The sequence below is a fragment of the Juglans microcarpa x Juglans regia genome, chromosome 5D (assembly GCF_004785595.1).
Source record: "Juglans microcarpa x Juglans regia isolate MS1-56 chromosome 5D, Jm3101_v1.0, whole genome shotgun sequence".
Taxonomy (NCBI): Eukaryota; Viridiplantae; Streptophyta; class Magnoliopsida; order Fagales; family Juglandaceae; genus Juglans; species Juglans microcarpa x Juglans regia.
The window spans coordinates 17,713,077-17,734,788 of NC_054602.1; the positions used below are offsets into that span (position 1 = coordinate 17,713,077).

Below are 21,712 nucleotides of genomic sequence, written 5' to 3' on the forward strand. Positions count from 1 at the left end.
GGACATAACTGTGTGTGAAGTCGTGGTTCGAAGACCTAAAATTATTTTATGGAAAAGGCCAATGAATGGATGGGCTAAGCTGAATGTGGATGGTTCATGTAGAGGTAATCTAGGAAGTTGTGGTGGGGGAGGTGTTTTGAGAAACGATAGAGGAAAATTGTTGGCAGCTTTCTTTATAAAGTTGGCTTTGGTACTAATAATGAAGCTGAACTTCGGGTGCTCATTTGTGATTTTTTACTTTGTAGGGAGTTGGGTATTTGGAAAGTTGAAATTGAATGTGATTCGACTTTAGTGGTACAATGGCTAAGAAATAAGTCGTGCACGGTTTGGTATTTGTGGGATTTTTAGAAAGAGCTTCTTAAGCTCTTCATGGTTTTGATTACAATATCTCTCATCAGTTTAGGGAAGGCAATAAAATGGCAAATTTTTTGGCAAGACAGAGGGAGGAGGGGATGAATTGTACATATGTGGGTTCTGATGATTTACCCCACCGTGTTAGAGGTTTGCTTAGGTTGGATTATCTTGGTTTGCCTAGTATTAGGCCTTAATTTGCTTGCTTGGCTGGTTTTGGTTTTGTGTTTGTCTTGGTCCTAATTGTTTAAGATTTTCCTCTACCAAAAATGAGGGTTTGTTTTAATAAAGTTTGGAGGTGTCGTGTTCTTTTAAAAAAAAAATTATAAACATAAATGGTTAGGATTTTGTTTCCAGTATATTAATTTGATGGTAAATTCTAAAATATCTTCATTTCATCCTTAGGTTAAAGTCTAGATTCGAGAAAAGAAGAGAAGATGAAAGGCCTAATGGAAAATCCAGAGAGAATTTGGGTGTTTGTTAGAGACCCTACTAAAGTAATGTAAGATAGAACTATGGAAATGGAGTAGAAGACGATGAAAGAACTTAACTATAATAGTATTGATATTCTGGGTTGGTTCGAGGCAAACCCAATGCTCCAAACAATTCAATAGATCATACAAGATTCAGACTCCCTTTCATTTTCCCCCCTTCCCAATACTTAATTCCCTTTCTGACTTCTAACAAACTAACAAGTAGATTACTACATTACCCTTACCCTTCTAATACAATGGAAAATAACAATCAAAACACAGTGTTTTAGACACAACTAAACTAAGACATTAAAATTAAACTCTACCTTTTAAGGCTTACATACGACGTTGTTACTACTTTTATTAATTGCTGCCATTTATGACTGGCATAAATCTTCTCTTGCATGACACTTCTTTAATTTCATCTTCACTTCTCGCATGACTCATCTTTCTTCACAGGTCAAGCACCTACCTTTACCCTTTTCTTTGCACCACCGTCCTCTTCCATGAGGTACCTAACAACCTCCCATTGCTTAAGAACCTTGCCCATAAGGTGTGGGTAAATGTTTCGTAACCTCCAAAAGTCCTCCCAACTGTTGTCCTCTGACAAGGCACCAACCCACTCGACAAGAACCTCGGTCACAGGCCTGTGGCCCTGCTACTCACACAACAGTCCAGCATTGCCTCTGGCTCTGGTCAAACTTCTCTTCCATCGTTAGTTGGTGGTAACATTGGAAAAGCTTGAATCCGTGCTCCCAATTTTCGTTTCAAGCAAGAAACATGCACTACGGGGTGGATCTTGGTCCTGGGTGGCAGATCCAGACGATATGCTACAGATCCCACCTTTTGGGTCACCTAGAAATGCCCAAAAAAACAGTGGGGCCAGTTTCAAGTTGTGGCACACTACCACGATCTTTTGTCAATATGGCTAGAGGCATAGGTAAACCCATTCTCCCACCATGAATTCTCTCTCTTTTCTATGTTGGTCAACGTAATGTTTTATACAACTCTATGATGCACTATGATTTTCTTTTAAAAGATTGATGATCTGAGTCTTGGTTTTCAATAACCCATTAACTATGTCGTTGTTCGAGGTCCCTAGACAAAGTCTTTTAATTTCGAGGGTGGGTACCCATCAACAACCTCAAAAGGCGTCAACTTTGTAGAGCTGTGGTAGGTACTATTGTACCACCACTCAACTAATGGAAGCCACTGGCTTCAGGCTCTAGGTTTTTTACTGGAATAGCACCTTAGGTATCCTTCTAGTGCTTTATTAAGTGCCTCTATTTGCCCGTCACTCTGTGGATGGTATGCAGAACTGCAGTTTATAGTTGTACCATGTAGGTCAAAGAACCCCTTCGAAAAAGAGCTAAAAAACATAGAGTCTCAATCCTACACAATGGATTCTGGAAATCCATGTAATTTGAACACTGACTACATAAACTCCTTGGCCACATCTTGTGCTGTGGACGGGTGAGCCAGGGCCATAAAATGGCCATACTTTGTAAACTGATCTACCACCACAAATATAACAATGAAACCTTGGAATTTTGGCAGACCCTTTATGAAATTCATGGAGATATCTATCCAGGTTTGGTGAGGTATAGGGAGTGGCTACAATAATCTAGCTAGGGGCAGTGTCTCATACTTCATGGCTTGAAAAACATCACATTCCCTCACCCACATTTTGATGTTACTTTTCATACCCGTCCAGATTAAATCTCTCTTGCCCATTTGATATGTCTTTAGATAGCCCGAATGTCCAGCCAACGAGTCTGAATGTATGTACTGTAGGACCTTCATTTTGAAAGGGGAATTAGGCACCACCATGAGTCTCCCCTTTTTTACAATAAGCCCTTGTTGTAGTGTCACCCCCAGTTTATCTCTGAGTTTATGGAATAGATCTGTAAACTCATATGAAAGTTGGTAACTGCTTCTCAGCTCTTCAATTCGCTTAGGGTTGGGAAAGGTAATTAGGGCCAACAACCTTCCACCATTACCTTCTACCTCAAAGAGGGCATCAACCACTTTATTTTTTATGCCTTTCTTATACTCAATCTTGAATTGATATCCCATCAATCTCAATAGCAATTTCTGCTGCACCTTAGTCCCCACCCTTTGCTCTAATAAAAATTTCAGAATTTGCTAATTTGTTTTAATTACAAAGGATTGACCCAAAAGATTGGGTCGCCACTTTTGAATTGCGGTCACAAGGGTTAGTAATTCCTTTTCATAAGTTAAAAGGAGCAAAGCCTTCCCCTTCAACACTTTACTTAGGAAAGCTAGAGGCTGCCCAAACTGCATTTAGACAACCTCGATCCCCTTCCTACTCGTGTCACATTCAATTGTAAAAGGGAATGAAAAATCTAATAACTTGAGTACCGGAGGTTGGGTGACCACTTCCTTTAGCTTGTTAAAGGCTTGTTCAACTTCATTATTCCAATTAAAAGCATTCTTCTTGATGAGATTAGTTAAAAGGCTGCTAATAGCCTATAATCCTTTATAAACTTCTGATAATGGCCTGTCAAACCTAAGAACCCCCTTAGAGCCTTAGGATTCTTGGGTGTGGGCCAGTCTAACATCGATTTCACCTTGGCAGGGTTTGCCTTTACCCCCCTGGTAGAAATGATATGCCCTAAGTAGTCCACCTCCTCTATACCAAATTGCGTTTCAAAAATTTTGCATATAGCTGGTGGTGTTGCAATAACTTCAACACCTGATCTAGGTGACTTAAGTGTTCAGTTAAGCTCCTACTATACACAAGAATGCCATAAAAAAAAAAACAAAAAAAATATTCTCAATAGAGGTTTGAGTAGCTTTATCATTAACCATTGAAAGGTCGAGGATACACTAGTGAGCCCGAAGGGCATCACCAAGAATTCATAGTGGCTTTCATTAGTTCTAAATGCAATTTTTGCTTAATCTTCTGGCACCACCTGGATCTGGTGATACCCAGACCTCAGATCCACTTTTGAAATTATCACTGCCCCGCAAAGCTTATCTAATAATTCATCGATAACAGGGATAGGGAACTTGTCTTTCACTGTTTCTTGGTTGAGTGCCCGACAATGGACACACAACCTTCAACTCCCATCCGCCTTTCTCACCAATAACACTGAGGAAGAGAAGGGGCTGGAACTTGGTTTAATGACCCCTGACTTTAATAGATTAGCCACTATTTTCTCAGTTTCAGACTTTTGGTAGTACGAGTATCGATAGGGTCGAGTGAAGATAGGTGGGGTCCTATCTTTTAAGACAATTATATGGTCATGGCTCTCGGGGGAGGCAGCCCCTTGGGTTCCCCAAAAACCTTTTTATAAGCTTCCAACAACTTCACAATATCCACATTAGTTACTACCCTTTGTGTATCTATAGTCACATGTTCAACTTGTAAAAATAATCCCTGCCCTTGGGCGATTGAGGCTACTATAGCCTTACTACTTCGCTCTAGAGTTAAGGGCTGGGGTTTTAGACTCTTAAGCTCAACAGGTCCCTTTTTCTTCTCAAACTTTATAGTTAGTGTAGAAAAGTTCCACACAATTGGTCCCAACCTCTCCAGCCACTTAACTCCAAGTACAACATTAGAACCTCCCAATTTTAAAATGTTGAAAGATGAAGAAAACTGATTACCTTTACTTGGTACAATAGCCCCATTAACCACTCTCATAGTCAACCTCAGTGCCTTATCAACCTTTAGCTTGGCCATTTGAACCATGGTTGGGTCTAGGAAGTTGTGGGTGATTCCCATTTGCCCAACTAGCCTCATCATCTTGGGGTAGGGGTTACAACTATTGCATTTAAGGATATTTCAAGTTTAGGTTCCTCTTTAGCTTCAATATCTTCCTCAATTAGAATCTGGTCTTCACCATTGACATCAATTTTTTCTGTGTCTCGCTCTTCATACCTCTGTATTAAGTAAACTTTAGGGTTCTTACAGTTATGGGTAAGGCTCTACTTTTCATCACAGTACTAGCATAACCATTTTCTCATTTTTTCATCCGTTTGCACTGACGTTATCTTCCTTGCAGGTCCAATAATTTTCTGCCACCCACTTGCCCCACCGTTGGAAGAGCCTCCTTGTGAAAAGGTTCTTGCATGTGGTAGGTAAGGTAGCTTTATCACCTATCAGTTTGAACCCTTTCCTTGTGTTGTAGAGGTATTCCTCCTGAATTATGGCCAAGCTAAAGGCTACATTTAGATCGATTGGGTTCAACATTTTGAAAGGGAGACAGATCTCATCTTTCAGACTGTTGAGGAAGTAACTGAGCATGTGAATATCGGATAGGCCTTTCAGCCTATTAGAAAGGGACTCACATTTTGCTTTGTACATTGCCACTGAGGAGGTCCGTTTCAGCTTTGTCAAAGCCTCCATGGGCTCATCGTAGGCTATCGGTCCAAAGCGAAGCTGGATGGCTTGTGTACAAGACTCCCAACTGTGGAAATGGCACTGTCTCAAGCATTTTAGTACTAGATGAGTGCTTCTCCTTGCATGTAATATGAGGCCATTAATAAACGATGAACAGGTTGTGTTTGAATAAAGTCAAAATACTAATTAGCCTTGAATACCCAACCTGTTGGGTTACCTCATTCGAAACTTGGAAAATCTAACTTAACCCCCTTTGTGGAGGTCCTCTTGGGGTCCTGGATGTCCAGATCTTGATCATGGTGATGTTCAGGAGGAAAAATCTGTTTCTACTTTTGGTTTTCTAGCACTATTCGCAACATATTTACGAGTTGGTCTATTCGATCAATGAGGGATGGAATGGATTTTGCCTGAGCCTTTAGTTGATGCTACGTGTTTTCCTGGTTGTGTTTAGATCGAGTGCTCTTAGCAGTGTGGATTGCTGATTTAGAATACCAATTGTTACAGAACCTAGTACAGTAATGTAAGATAGAATTATGGAAATGAAGTAGATGACGATGAAATAACTTTACTATAATATTGATATTATGGGTTGGTTTATGGCAAACCCAATCCTCCAAACAATTCGATAGATCATACAAGATTCAGACTCCTTTTCGTTTTCCCCCCATCCTAGTACTTAATTCCCTTTCTGATTTCTAACAAACTAACAAGTATATTACTACATTACCCTTCTAATACAATAGAAATAACTGTTGAAACACAATGTTTTAGACACAAGTAAACTAAGGCATTAAAATGAAACTCTACCATTTAAGGCTAACATACGATGTCGTTACTACTCTTATTAAATGATGTTGTTTATGACTGGCATAAGTCTTCTCTTGCACAACACTTCTTCATTTCATCTTCACTTCTTGCATGAATCCTCTTTCTTCACAGGTCAAGCATCCACCTTTTCCTTTTCTTTGCACCACCGTCCTCCTCCACAAGGTATTTGACGACCTGCCTCGCTTAAAAACCTTGCCCACAAGGTGTGGGTAAATGTATCGTAACCTCCAAAGGCCCTCCCAAGTGTTGTCCTCTGATGCACCACCAACCCACTTGACAAGAACCTCCGTCACGGGCTGTGGCTGTCTGCCATTTAAATGAAAAGTGGCACTACAACCACTGAAAAAGTGCTATGAAGAATTGTCATGAATAGTGCATTTTACTTTTTTATTTTTCTCTTCTTTTTTTTCATGTATTTTTTTAATCATCATAAAATTAAAAAAAAATTCACAATATCATTTAAAAATATTTCCTTAATTACTAAATAAAAAAAAAAATATTTCGGACACACTTTCGGGATCCAAGTTCGGTGGGTTTGGCATTTCTGTTAAATGAAATCCTGCCGTTTCTGGCACGTCGTTTCTACTCTTATTAAACGCTGCCGTTTGGGACTGGCATGAGTCTCTCTCTTGCACGACACTTCTTTCATTTTCATCTTTACTCCTCGCATGACTCTTTCTTCACAGATCAAGCACCCACCTAGACCCTTTTCTTTGCACCGCCGTCCTCCTCCACGAGGTACCTGACAGTGTTTTTATGTTACATTGAGTGTCTTTTTGTTGATCCAAATCCATTATAAAAGCCTTGCTTCTGTGACCAGTTCAAGATTTCAAACCCTGGCTGGGTCTGTAGAGTGTAGGCTGTTATGGACCCGCCATAAGGCCCTCGACCCTTTTCTTGAAACCCCGTCGTTGATTTATTTTTAGGAGTCAGTCGCAGTTTCCTTTCCATGATCTATTGAAAACAGAGACATATCAGCTTCGATTTCTTTTTCTTTGATTCTTATTTTCCCGGGAAAGAACGCGAAGATGTTAGAGAAGATCGGGTTGCCGGCAAAGCCCGCACTTAGAGGGAACAATTGGGTGGTTGATGCTTCACACTGTCAGGGATGTAATTCTCAGTTTACCTTCATCAATCGCAAGGTTTGCTTTTCTTTGGCTTTCCTTCTTCTATCTATCTGTCTATTCCCTACCTCAGATCCCTTTACCCGATCACGAATATTTGACTAGTTGTATATTTCTTCGAAACCCATATCGCAAATTCACGCTTTTGATTCTAAACTATGAACACGGACCATGATTAGGCTGATGCTATGGCTGATTTCTTTTCGCTTGTGGTTTTCGAACAATCCATGATTGTTTGTTATTTGTGTAATTTTTAAATGTGAGTGGAGGGACTTATTAAGCCACTGTGTTTTCTTTACTCTAATTAATTAATGTGAGTTTTGGATTACTTTGGAAAAGTTCGGTCATAAAGGATTGATTCTTCATCTTTTGAACTTAAAATGGTGTATATTGGATGAGCTGACGGCTTTGATTTTTGTAAGAAGTTCATTGATTTTTTCCTTTTAGTTATTCCTGACTTTTGATGGGACTCGATAATGTCATCCTATTTAGTCATTTGTAGTACTTGATGATGTGCATTCTGGGCTTTCAGCATCACTGCCGGAGGTGTGGCGGCTTGTTTTGTGGCAGTTGTACTCAGCAAAGGATGGTTTTGCGTGGGCAAGGTGATTTACCTGTGCGCATATGCGAGCCTTGTAAGAAGCTTGAAGAGGCTGCACGTTTTGAGATGCGACATCGTCACAAGAGCAGAGCTGGGAGAGGTGTATTTCTTTTTTACTGTGGTTAGAGGCTGTTAGTTTCTCTTTTTTTTTTATAGCATTTATACCCATTTGATCACCATTTACAAGGTCTACTCATTGTGAGAAGCATTTGGTCATTCCACTTCTTTGTCCATTTACATCTTTTAATTAGAGCCTTAAAAGTATAGGGCACTTCAATTCACCTATTTCCTTTGTTATGGATGGTTACACACCCACACACACACACACACACACACACACACACACACACACAGGCACACATGCAATTGAGATGGCTCCTGGTATGACCTGCTAAATACCTCAATTATTCTTTCTCTAAGGGATATATAAGAATTATACATTGGTTGAGACAAGTTAAGCTGTTTTATAAATCTTCTTTCCCCTGGTTAATAACAACTATAGATTTTTTGGAACCTATCTAAATGCTAGCTGAAACACTACTGTAGTCTATCGTCTTCCTTAGTTAAGGTTAGAAAAATGTATATATTTGAGATCACCAGAATTTTTCAATGTTAACTGCTCAACTGATTGTTACTATAGATTTCTACGCCACCATCCTGATTGTTTCACATACTCAGGAGGATTGTCTCCCAGGAACTTCCTGGATTTTCTTACTGGTTTATTCGTTTCCTGTTTCATTTTTGTTCTTGATTTTGTTCTCTATGTCCTTCCTTCTGGCTAGCTACTTGCTATATTTTCTTATTTTTAGTTACTCTTTACCTGCCTATTGGTTCATCAGGGCTTGATTTTTTTTTTTAAGTGATCAGGGTTTGAATTCTTATTTTAATTTTATTAGTAAATTATGATGAAATGAATTGTATGACTGTACCAGATGTTTTTTTTTTTTTTTTTTTTTTTAATGCATTTTTTAGTTGTCAGGTGTCATCATTATAGTTTTGTTTTCTTGTAATATTTCACATGATTACAATACAATGTAGATTTATGTCACTATTAATTAGTTGCTCAGTTTTCCATGTTTATACTCTTTGTGCAGGCAGTTCAACATCGACATCAAAGTGCGAGGATGAAGTTCTGAACCAGATTCTAGGTAGTGCCAGAGAGGAATCTTTTTCATCTGTACAGGAGTCAAATAATGACATGGTTTCTGGTATTAAAAGGGCAACTAGCAGTGCATCCTGTTCAAATGCTCCAGAAGGTTCTGCGCAGGATGGGGGAGGAGAAGTACAAAGAAGTATTTCTCTCAATGAGCCTAATAGTTTTACGAGTGAGATGGCGTCTGCTAGTCCTGAGGAATTGCGTGAGCGAGCTTTGGATGAAAAGAAGATGTACAAAATTCTAAAAGGAGAAGGGAAGTTAGGGGAAGCTCTAAAAGCCTTTAAGAGAGGGAAAGAGCTTGAGAGGCAGGCTGAGGCTATGGAAATATACTTAAGAAAAATGAGTAAAAAGGTGTTATCTTCTGGAAACATGGCTGATATCCAGAACAAATATGTCCCTAAAGAATCTGGCAGAAAAAACAAGATCATTCCAAGTGCGGGTAAAGAAAAGGATGACCTTGCTGCTGAACTCAGAGAATTGGGATGGTCTGATAAAGATCTACGTGATGAAGACAAAAAATTAGCAAGTACGACTTTGGAAGGTGAACTATCCTCTCTTCTTGGAGAAGTCTCTCAAAAGACTAATATAAATAAGAGTAGTCCTGGCATTGATAAGACTGAGGTTGTTGCTCTTAAGAAAAAGGCACTCATGTTGAAGCGGGAGGGAAATCTAACAGAAGCCAAGGAAGAATTGAAGAGAGCTAAAGTTTTAGAGAAACAACTTGAAGAACAGGAACTCTTGGCTGGGGCTGAAGATTCTGATGATGAGCTGTCTGAATTAATCCGTAGTATGGACGATGATAAAGAAGAATTGTCAATTCAATATGAGCAGGAGCATAATTTTGATTTCGGTCACATTGTGGGCACTTCTGATGATTTTATTGTTGATAATAATTTTGATGTGACTGATGAAGATATGGAAGACCCTGAAATAACTGCTGCTTTGCAATCATTAGGTTGGACTGAAGACTCTATTAATCATGAAAAAACTTCTTACAAGTCCGTTCCCATTGACAGGGAAGCCAAATTAAGGGAAATTCAAGCTTTGAAAAGAGAGGCTCTTAATCAGAAAAGGGCAGGTAATGTTGCAGAGGCAATGACTAAGCTTAAGAAGGCAAAGGTTCTTGAAAGGGACCTTGAAGACTTTGAATCTCAAGCGGATGACTCCATTGTGCAGAGTCCCATGGTCACTGAGAAACATTCAACTTTTATGTCTGATGATAAATTTTTAAACTCTGCGACGGTGGATTATGAAGATATTAATGCCAGGAAAGATGTTGGTTCCAGACTTGCACCAAAGAGTAGATTGATGATTCAGAAGGAGCTTCTGAGCTTAAAAAAGAAGGCTCTTGCTTTGAGGAGGGAAGGAAGGTTGGATGAGGCAGAGGAAGAACTGAAGAAGGGTAAGGTTCTTGAGCATCAGCTTGAACATATGGATAATGCTTTGAAGGTGACAGCTACTAAGGTTACTGTTGGTATTAAAGACCCAGATTTGTCTTACAAACATCCTGATGTCAACAAAAATATTTCAGTTGGAGAAGGAGAAGGCGAAGAAGATGTGACAGATCACGATATGCATGACCCAACATATCTTTCACTTCTAAAGAATTTAGGCTGGACTGATGCAGACAATGAGCTTGAAAACTTTGCATCCAAACCATCTAAGCAAGATGATAATGTTTCTGTGCAGATAACTGAGTCATCTTCAAGTCAATCCCCTTCTAGTATCGTGGTCAGATCATTAAGAAGTAGAGCTGAACTCCAGAAGGAACTCTTAAGCTTGAAGAGAAAGGGTCTTGCTCTGAGACGCCAAGGGAAGACTGAAGAGGCTGAGGAAGTCCAGTGGAATGCTAAAGCATTAGAGGCCCAGATTGCCGAGATTGATGATCCAAAGAAAGAAATACAGATTGAATCTAATGGGCCTAAAGATAAAATCTTTGAGCCCCCTGCTGAGAGTTCAGTGGAGGAAGGAGATGAAAGGGATGCCACGGAAAATGATGTGCAAGACCCAGCCCTACTCTCAATTCTAAAGAATCTGGGGTGGAAGGATGACGAACTTGAACCTGTAATTATGCAAGAAGGGACAAAACAAGTTGCTGTTAGTACCTTAAGTACTACAGACCCATCTGTAATTGAATCCTCTTCCGGCGCCCCTGTTGCAGTGCCAAGAAGTAAGGGAGAAATTCAAAGGGAACTTTTGGGTTTGAAAAGAAAGGCCCTTGCCCTTAGACGCAAGGGAGAAATGGAACAGGTGGAGGAAACATTGAGAATGGCGAAGGTGCTAGAGGCCCAGTTGGAAGATATGGAAGTCCCAAAAGTGAAACTTGTGGTTAATGCATCTGAGGATGAAAGACCTGAGCCTTTCGAATTATTGATTAGTAGTCGAAATCATGGGAGTTTGGAAGGCACAGTGGAAGTAAGCAAAGGGTTAGTCGGAGCAGTGACGGGTTCAAATGGCCAAGTTGTTCAGTCATCTGTGGGTTTAGGAGGAACAGAAACTGACCCGATTAATCCTCCCTCAAGGAATTCTGATTCTATCTCCACTTTTTCTGAGTCTCCTGAGAAAAACAATCCTTTTTCTGTAGAATTGGTTGCTTCAGATAAAATGAGTCCTCCTGACAACACCAAAACGGCAAAATATGCTGGTTACAACCCTCCACCTGGTCAGTCTGTGAACATGGTGGATCTGCTCACTGGTGACAATTGGAATTATTCTCAAAAGCCTGAAGAAAAGAAAGAGGAGAAATTAAATTTGGGTTCAGATGAATTGTCTCCCACCCGTCCTGCTATTCATTTGGGATCTGTGAAAAGTCCAGAAAAAGATCTGGGAAGGAAGGACCATGTTACAACTACAGAAAGAGAGATGGTACATTCAGATGAGAAGCCAAATACATACGAAGCAAATTCATCTCAGGAATTTCCCTTACAGAAGGTTGATAGCTCCCTCCGGCAAGAAATTTTGGCTCATAAAAGGAAAGCAGTTGCTTTAAAGAAAGAAGGAAATTTGAGAGAAGCTCTGGAGGAACTTCGCCAAGCTAAGCTGCTTGAGAAGAGTCTGGAGGACAATTCCCAACCAAAAACTGGTCCTAGTGACGTGTCCACTCCTGAAGTTCCTCCTTTTGGAAAAAAGGAGCATGGTACTTCAAATTTGGCTCCGAAACCATTGTCCAGTCGCGATCGTTTCAAATTGCAACAGGAATCTCTTGGTCACAAACGCCAGGCCCTGAAGCTGCGAAGAGAAGGTCGGATGGAAGAAGCAGAAGCTGAGTTTGAGTTGGCCAAAGCAATCGAGATGCAGTTGGATGAGTTGGCTGCTCACGATTCCACGGTCTCTTCTGTCAGTAAGTTAGAACCAGCTGATGATGTGGTTGTTGAGGATCTTCTCGATCCTCAACTGCTACATGCCTTGAAAGCAATTGGACTGGAAGGTGCTAATATGGTGGTACCAAGCGTCCCGGAAAGACAGCAGCCTTCGAAAGTTAATGCTGGTAGAAGTGAAAACTCGAATCTAGAGAGAACTCAACTGGAAGAACGGATCAAGACAGAGAAGGTGAAGGCAGTAAACTTGAAACGCTCAGGAAAACAAGCCGAGGCCTTGGATGCTCTTCGGCATGCCAAACTTCTTGAAAAGAAATTGAATTCCTTAGCTTCACAATGAAGAAATAAGGATATTTCATTCTGAAGCTGGGAAATCCTCCCCTGTGCAAGCTCGGACGTTTCTGTAGGTGAAGTTACTGGGGATGAAGTAACTCTGGTTTTATTTTACTCGCTGATGCATGTTTGCCTATGATTTCTCGTTTTGGGTGACAGTTAAATACTTATTTTTTATTTATTCATTATGTTTTCACATTTGCTCTCTTTCTCTCTCTCGGATGCCTCAGCTCAAAGTCAGGTCAACCAGGTCATCATTCAAACTTTGGGCTGAAAGATCTATCTCGAGCTGTCTGGACTTTGAACACAATGGTTGTCCCCGTCCAACCCAGGACATCGCTCAAACTTTGGGCTGAAAGATCCATCTCGAGCTGTCTGAACACAATGGCTGTCCCCATTGCAACCAGCAGCAATAGCTGCGAAAAGAATCCATTTACAAATGGTAGAATGGGAAAAGGCATAATGATCATTTCTGCTAATTAATTATACCGTTAAAACAATTGCTCCGATGAAGTCGGAAAATTCTGAATTCATAGTTGGAGTCGGAATTTTTGTGTAAAAAATAGTTGGAGTTAGAGTCAAAGCTGTTACCGGCTCCGACTTCCAAACTCCGACTAATATGTCAAAATAGCTACGAAATGGAGAGGGAGGGTAGTGGGGCAGAATTGAGACTAACTTTTCAAGGAGGGCCAAGTAAGAGATTTAACACCTTCCTTTTATATTCTCTCATTCACCTTTATTTTTGTCATATCAATCCCCCCCCCCCCCCAAAAAAAAAAAAAAACAAATGCACTGCCTAACCCTAAGCTCTCTCTCGATCCTTCCATTCTCCCTTTGATTTTTCTTTTCTCTCTCTGAATGTTGATGTTTAGGACTTATGGAAAAGCATGGGAAATCCTAGATGTTTGTTGTCCGAACTTGAAACTAGATTGCGAGCTTTCAGTGCGTAATGGTTAGCTTTGCTCATTGTGTTTCCTTCTTTTGGTGTTTCCTTGTTTTTTGACTTTTGGAATGTGAGGCTCTTAGGTGGCGCTAGTCTTGGGTTCGTCTCTCATTTGAATTTTGTTTGGTTCTCGAGAAAATTCTGGAAATACACACATCGGTACTGGCATTATTGACTTGTTTTTTGGCAGCAGAACACAAGTTGTTTGTTTTCCATGTGTTTTCGTAACATTATGTTATTTTTGTTTTCTACATCTCTATTGCTCCGACTTCGACAACTCTGTTCGGAGTCGAAATCCGCTCTGATTTGGAGTTAAGAGTTGGAACTCAAACTGACCTCCGACCCAAGTCAGAGTCAGAGGTCAAAGTTTACCATTCTGACAACTAATATCATTTATAAGAAAAACAGAATATATACGAATCAAGCACTCTTTTACATTAGCGATTCTAAGCATAATTAAAAAAGGAAATCCAACATTCTATTAATAGGAACATTTTCGTAGCATTAATTTTAAAACCACATGAAAATCGTTTATTCTATGACTATTATATAAAGCCACGTGACGGTTGAATTTCATGTCAGCGTTAATGATTCTAAAGTCTTCTGTGAGTCATCCGAAGGCAGAAGGATTGAAAAACTATTCATGCATTCTATGTACAAAGCACCAATTTTTCATGGTTCATGCCAAAGCGTGTGAAAGACGCATTTAACTAATTTTATAATTTTCCACGTTTAGATCGAGAAAGGGTTGATCTTGTATCCATTTAATATAAAATAATATCTTGATATTTTATTTAAATCGATTTGAGTCAAATAATTTCTTGCAAATGATAACTAGATTTAAATTTTGCTCACATAATTTTGTTAATCATGATCAATAGCTAGAAAGGTCATTGGCTCATATTATGGCGATTTTAACATTTGATTTGTTATTCTTTGTGTCTATACACTTTTTTTTCTTATAAAAAAATGATGTATACAATTTTAGAGTGTACTTTTTCCAAAATAATCAACAAATCCTAAAATTCAATGTGAATAATCAAAAGACACCACAACAAACTTTTTCCAATCATTTTCGAGCGCGCGTACACACACTCACACACACAAGAAATAATTTGTACAAGTGCCAAATGGGTAAGTGGATCTCACTTTAAAAATGTGTAAAAAAAAAAAAAAACTATTCTTTATTAGTGTGATTCATTCTTTTACAAAAAACTTGCACGAGACTTATCTATGTGAAGATTGTACCTAACATTACTCATATACACATACTTTTTAATCCTTAATATGTTACTATTCATCAGTTCATTGTGGGCAGAACTAAAATCGAAAAACGAATGATAGTAAAGGACAAAACATGAATATCATGAAAAAAAAAATAATTATACATACATAATTTAAAGCAATTACTCGAATTATTAGCAGGTTGGAGGAAAATTGTAAAGCAACAGTTGTTTTATCATTTCTCAATTGCATATCCTCACCATTTAGCTCCTTCTCAAATTCGAAGCATAATTAGCTCCTTCTCAAATTTGCTCCACGCATGCTGATGACAACAGGTGAACCAACACGCGCTGGTGGTTTGTTGGAATATTATTTGCACCGGCCATTAGATTTAAGTTGTATGTTCAGGTATTTAAGTGTTCAGAAAAATATTAAACTCAATATATATTGCAATCTAAATATTTAAAATCATGTATATATAAAAGAGTTTAAATATAAATTCGTTGACTAACTTTAATAATAATATGATACAAATTCAAAAAGTATTAATAAGCATCCCTTCATGTATTTGTAATCTTTGTTGTTCAGTATTAGTAGGCCGGACTGGGTTCTCTCCTTGTTGGGTGAAGTTTCTCTCTAGAATAGAGTGAGTCTCTCATGCTAGCGCGTCTGGTTTGAAGAGGTGGTTATGGAGGAAGAGTTAGCCAATAGGAGGGATTATGTCTCACTGAGAGAGAAAAAGAAGGGATGGTTCTACCGTCTAATTCAATGGCTAGAGCAATGCAACATGGTCAATTTTGTCTGTTGGCCATGATTGTGGCTGATAAGTCTATTAATAAATAAGCATTCAAGAATACAATGACAAAGGTTTGGAGGTGTGAGAGTTGGATCCAATTCTCTGAAGTTGGAGTCAACAAGTTTCTCATAGAGTTCAACAAGGAGAAGGACATGCATTGAGTGATCAATGGCAGGAATAGAATTATTTAGCAGGGCTCAAAAGATGGTTGCTTCTCTATCAGGAGTGTGTACCACATGAAGAAATCAAGGGAATTGGCAGAAAAGGGACATGTTTCAAGTAGTAACCATTTTAAAGAGGTATGGAAGCAAATCTGGCAACTCAATGTGCAACCTGGAGACAAGGTTTTCTTGTGGAAGGCTTATCTAGAGGCTTTTCCTATCCAGTCCAATTTATTCAAAAAGAAAGTAGTAGATCACCCATTATGTCCTATCTGTTGTATGCAAGAAGAGAATGTGATACATGCTATATGGAGGTGTGAGTCTGCTAGGGATGTCTGGAGTCAATGTTCTAAATTGCAGAAATGCTACCTGCCTCAATCCTCTATGTTGTAGCTTTTTGAAGCATTACTAGGTTCTATAAACAGTCAGATTCTTCAAGAGTTTGTGGTGATGGCAAGGAAGATTTGGTGGAGAAGGAATTATTTCATTTTCAACAATGAGTTTTCACATCCTAACTCTATTGTGAAGGAGGCCAGAGTCATTCTTGACATGCTAGCTAAGGAGGACCTTAAGAGCAGCAATAGAGTTAGACAATTATGCACATCAGCTGAAGAATGGAAGGCCCCTCCTTCAAATTGGTTCAAGTTGAACTGGGATGGATCTGTTGATAAAATTCATGGTCTATTGGAGTTGGTGTCGCTGTGATGGACAGTGAAGGACAGATAAGTGCTACCATGAAGTTGAGAAAACCATTATTTCCAGACATTCTGCTGGCTGAGATGTTTGGAGCTCTTCAGACTATTAAGTTTGGTTTGGATCTAGGCCTTAGACAAATTATTATTAAGGGGAACTTGTTGCTAGTAATCAATGCATTACAGGGTAATAAGGAAGGTTGGAGCATTGCTAGTATGTTTGTGTAAGAAGCAAAACAGTGGATGAAAAATTTTGCTAAGTAAGAGGTTTCTCGTGTTAGGAGAAATGACAACTTTATGGCTCACTTATTGGCAAAAGATGTTCTTTCCATTTCAAATATGATTGTAACTTTGGAGGATGCTCCTCCTTAGATCTCGTCTTTGTTATAATGTAATGGTATAAGAGTTTTTCCTTTCAGAAAAAAAAAAAAGAAAAAGAAAAATCTTTGTTGTTCTAATTTTGTTGTGTAAAAAATTTTGGTCTTTAATAACGTCATAAATACTCTACAGTTATAATGTCATAACCATAGTAGTATTTTGTGTACAATCACTCACTAGGGGTGTAAATCGGTCTGGTCCGGGAGATGATGAACCACAATTTTCGGTCCATCATTTTCCCAGAACGGATCGGGCCCATCACTCCTGGTGGACCGGACCAGACTGGTAGCTATCGGTCTGGTTCGGTCTAGCCCAGTTATTTTGTTTCATTTTTTTAAAATAAATTAATAACAAAATTATTTAAATTACTAAAATTAAAATTAAGTGAATTATTAATGTGAATTATTTAATTAACTCTTTAAAAAAATATTTTACTATAATTATATTTATGATGTTGATAGTTACTGCTTACTAATTTAGATTTTACTTTTTAGTATGCATAATTATTAATAATGTCCTACATTTTATATATGGTTAGTAAATATCAAATAATTTCATCGTACATAGATTATTCATGCTTTATTGCAACTTAGATATTTAAAAAAAATACCTAATTAGTATTACTTTAATTAAGTGTAAATAGTAGATTATGTATGAATGTATCTACATATAATGATTATTGACATAAATTATCTATGATTTATGATATATTTTTAATTGATAGCATATATTATTTAACATTTTATATTGATAATAGCATATGAAAATTACATAATTAACAAATACAATTATTATATAAAATAATATATTATGTATATAAAACATAATTTTAAAAAAATAAATATAGTTTGATCAGTTTCGGTCCGATCCGATCCAAAACTCAAAGACCTTGGGACCAGAACGAAACTCATTCAGTCCACCATCTATGGGACCTAAACCGACCACTTATAGTTTCGGTCCGATCTAGTTGGTCTTTCTGGTCTGGACCGAAACTTCTTTACCCCTAATAGTCACAACTTTAACACAAAATATTCATGTAACTCTTAATTTTTTCTCTTCAACTCAATAAAGTACATCCTTTATCAAACATAATTCGAAAAATAAAAGGAATTCTGCTCTGCATGGCAAAGAGTTTCATCATCCTAGATTCCTTATAACCAAAGTTACATAAGATTACTATTTGTTCCAAATGGCTCAAGAGAGGAAGTGATCACCAGGTGTTACTGCTGCTTAGAGATTTGATTGGACTAAGCCACCTGCTGACTGGTTTAAAATGAATTGGGATGCATCAGGTGCTCAATCCAGAGGAAGGGTAGGCATTGGAGTGATTATAAGAGATACTAGTGATCAAGTAATTGAATGCTGTTGTGACTCAAAACCCTTAGTTGCTAATTCTTTCATGGCTGAAGTTATTGCCTTGCAAGTGGTTATGAATTTTTGTAAGGATATGGGGATTAAAAGGGTGATGCTAGAAGGTGATTCTTTGCAGGTGGTTCAATATTTGCAGAAAGATAGCCATGATATGAGCCCAGTTGACCTACTCTTGGAAGACACAAAATTGTTGCTCAAGTCATTTGCTCAATGGTCTATTCATCACACTAATAAGCTAGCAAATGAAGTTGCACACTACCTTGCTCAAGATGCTACTTATCACAGAGATGTTGTGTTAGATGTGAAATAATTCTTGATTGTATTAAGTCTATTGTTTTAAAGAAAGTTTTGTAATGGTTGATTGATTAATAAAGCATCTTTCTTTTTTTAAAAAAAAGGGTGATGGAAAAATGACACAAGTTTGCCACTTTTAATAATTTCCAAGTATTTGAATGATTAGCTGATAGATGCCGTAATGACAAGTAATAAAAAACTAAAATCACATAAACAAATATTATTTCAACAATTAATTATGAATCCAAAACAAAATCAATAAGGAATTAAGGGTTGGCATAGTTCCCACTAAGTTTAACGTTTGAAATTTGTAGCTTATTATTTCCTTTCTATTTTTAATATCCTTGCCTAAAAATTGCCATCTTGACTACATTATCAGCAGATCATAATATGGATACGTTTATTGTGTATAATGAACGAAGATGGGTTATAATATCATCATCTGCTAAGAGGAAATTAAAGATCAAGACATGCAGACAAGTCTTTACACCAGGTCATACTTTTCTTATATATCATGAAAAATTGCCATGTAATTCACACGATATATATGGTCAACTTCCACCCATACTTTAAAGTTCTTTAGATGTTTTTGACCAAAACCGAAGCTTAATCCTTGCCATTGATGGCACAGACTAGTAATTAATTAATTGATGGATGAGGAGTTATCGCAGTGTTAAATGTGTTTGTTCTAATTTCGCATTTGTAGAAAGAAAAGTATTTAATTTGCATGCAGATCTAGTAACTCCAGATAAGGTTATAAATTCTCATGAATCTTCTGGATCTCAATAAGCTCATGTGAAGTTTTTTCGTCTATTGGTTTGAGTGAGTGTCATTATTGCATTAGCTCTGCCACTATGAATTATTTGTTTCATTTTCAGTACTCATTTATGTCTTGCTGTATACCATGCATGCAGCTACCTTGATGATCTTGTTCCTGAATTTATCAACCTACGTACCGCACGACGAATAGTACTGCCAAGTACTAGGGGGAGGTAGAAGACTTCACATGGGCCAATTAAAATCAATATGTACTACATAGTACATACCCCTCCTTAAATCACAAGAATCAATTTAAAATTTGGTCCACCAACATATACGTACATATGAGAAATGCTAGGTGGTCGACCATGGTCTACTGACAGAATGCATTCATTTTTTACCTCTTAAACATTAAGAAATGGTTTTTTTTTTTGAACATATTTCTTAATGTTTTAAAAAAAAACCAAGAATGCAGTAATCGATGCATTCTATCGATAAACCCATCCATTCTATAAAAGCAGTTATATATATATATATACACACACACACACACACACATACTAGTTGATGGTGCAACATGCAAGGCACGTTTTCCAAATTGTGTGAAAAAATCCTAAAAATAACATCTATAAACAATAAATAAAATGTGGTTGAAAATAGGATAGCGTAGAAGAGCATAAAAATTTGAAATTGGCTGAATTGAATAGCAATGGGTTAATGAATAATGTGGGTGAAGAGTAGCATTCAAAAATATGTTTTTTCTTTCTTGGCCAAATTCTTTAATTCAAAACAATTAGTAGCACTCAAAAGAATGAAAATATGACACCCAAATGCAAAAAACTAACCATGTCTACTTGTGGAACGTAGAGGAGGGAATAATAATCTTATCTTCTAGAATAAAAACTAAATTCTATCATTTGAAATCATAGAATGCTATGCATTGAAAATAATCCATTCTAACAAGTCCAAAAAAAAAAAAAAAATGCCAAAATCAGAAGTCATTACATTTAATAGCCAAAAATTCATAAAAAGTATCACATCTTGTCACACTGTCAATCCAAATTTAGCATAACACAGAAAATTAGTTCCAAGTGTATTCTAAGATCATATACATTAATTAAACAAAAGAACGATGCAAATATTTTTTGGGACAATCAAAACAGCTATTACATAGATAAGGTGGTATATACATCCACAAGTTATGTTGTTATATCATTTGTGGTATGAATGTAAATGACAGTGAATTTTTTGTGGTTTTGTTCCCTCAGTCTAGAAAATGAAGCATCAAAATGGAAGATACAATGAAAACGAAGGAAAAAAGCAATCAACATAGAATTCATATCCAAAACCAAGTAGTAGGAACAAATAAAGGCAAGACGGGCTCTTAAATTGACACCTCACACAAATCATCTGAATTCGAAACAGCCTTTACAATTTTTACAAGCAAATAATCTTATCAAAACATCTACCTGATATTTGCATTAATGGAACCATCACAAAGGAAAAAAACAAAAACACCTAGCTTTTAACATTTGTATCTGCATGTCGAAAATATAAAATCTACACCAACAGATAGCAAATTACATCAATAATTACAAACAAAAACAAAATCAATCATTCTTTCAATAATTGGGAGAAAACAAATAATATTTCTTAGGAAAAAATCTATATTTTTTATGAGAGAGGATCAAAGAAAGAGACCTGTAGCAGACAATCAAAATAGCTAATGAGAATGGGGGCCAAGAAAATGAAACAAATGGCAGATCAAACTGACCAGATAACCTGTATTGAATTGACATTAATAATTGGAATTAGCAACAAATGTTAGAAAAATACAGCAACAAAAATATTACGTAAGTAGACATCAGATCTAAGTGGATTTCCGTCAAATAAAGTAAGCATGTAGAGCATGAGCATGTAACAAACAGGAAAAAAACACATCATAGAATTTAGATCCAAAGACACAGACACAAACAAATAAGTACAAGACCAACTTTCAAATTCAAACCCCACATAGTTGCCACGAACTTCAAAGAGCCTTTTCAATTTACAAGTAAATAATCTAACAAAAACATCTAGTTTTATACATCTGCATCATTGGAACCATCATGAAAAAGCACCAAACCACCTAGTTGTATACATTTAGATCTATACATATACCACACAAAATATGCATCAACAAATATGATTGCATACAAAAAATTACAAAACTAATATACATACAAAGAAATGGTAATAACAATACAAACTAATATCTTGACCCTCACTTCCATGAAATCATCAAATTAATTTGATAACTTCTATCAAACTCTATCGTTGGAAGATAGGAAAATGCAATAGATTCTTGTTGACATTAGCATTCATCAAAGTAGCTGTGTTGACCACAGCTGAAAGGGTGCTTGTACTGATAATGAGCCTTCTCTAGCCAAAAAGCAGAGCACGGGGTCATTAACAGTTATGTACAAGGTTGATACTGCAGAACTAGTTACACAAAAAGTGATTCCCATAGAGAAGAAAAGGAACAACAAATATTGGGTTTCCATGA

The 21,712-nt window shown here is 37.4% G+C and overlaps 1 protein-coding gene across 1 annotated transcript; it reads left to right on the top strand.

The window, feature by feature from the left end:
• Window positions 1-6,666: 6,666 nt before the first annotated feature.
• Window positions 6,667-12,747, top strand: LOC121264169. The gene is made up of 3 exons (XM_041167243.1): window positions 6,667-7,160; window positions 7,675-7,843; window positions 8,838-12,747. The coding sequence occupies exons 1-3, from the start codon at window positions 7,047-7,049 to the stop codon at window positions 12,554-12,556; spliced, it is 4,002 nt and encodes a 1,333-aa protein (XP_041023177.1). The 5' UTR covers window positions 6,667-7,046; the 3' UTR covers window positions 12,557-12,747.
• The last annotated feature ends 8,965 nt before the right edge of the window (window positions 12,748-21,712 follow it).

Bases quoted from the DNA above. Each gene is read 5' to 3' on its own strand.
- LOC121264169 (XM_041167243.1), top strand. From the start codon at position 7,047: ATGTTAGAGAAGATCGGGTTGCCGGCAAAGCCCGCACTTAGAGGGAAC. The intron at 7,161-7,674 runs GTTTGCTTTTCT...CTGGGCTTTCAG, and splicing joins TTACCTTCATCAATCGCAAG to CATCACTGCCGGAGGTGTGG. The intron at 7,844-8,837 runs GTGTATTTCTTT...CTCTTTGTGCAG, and splicing joins CAAGAGCAGAGCTGGGAGAG to GCAGTTCAACATCGACATCA.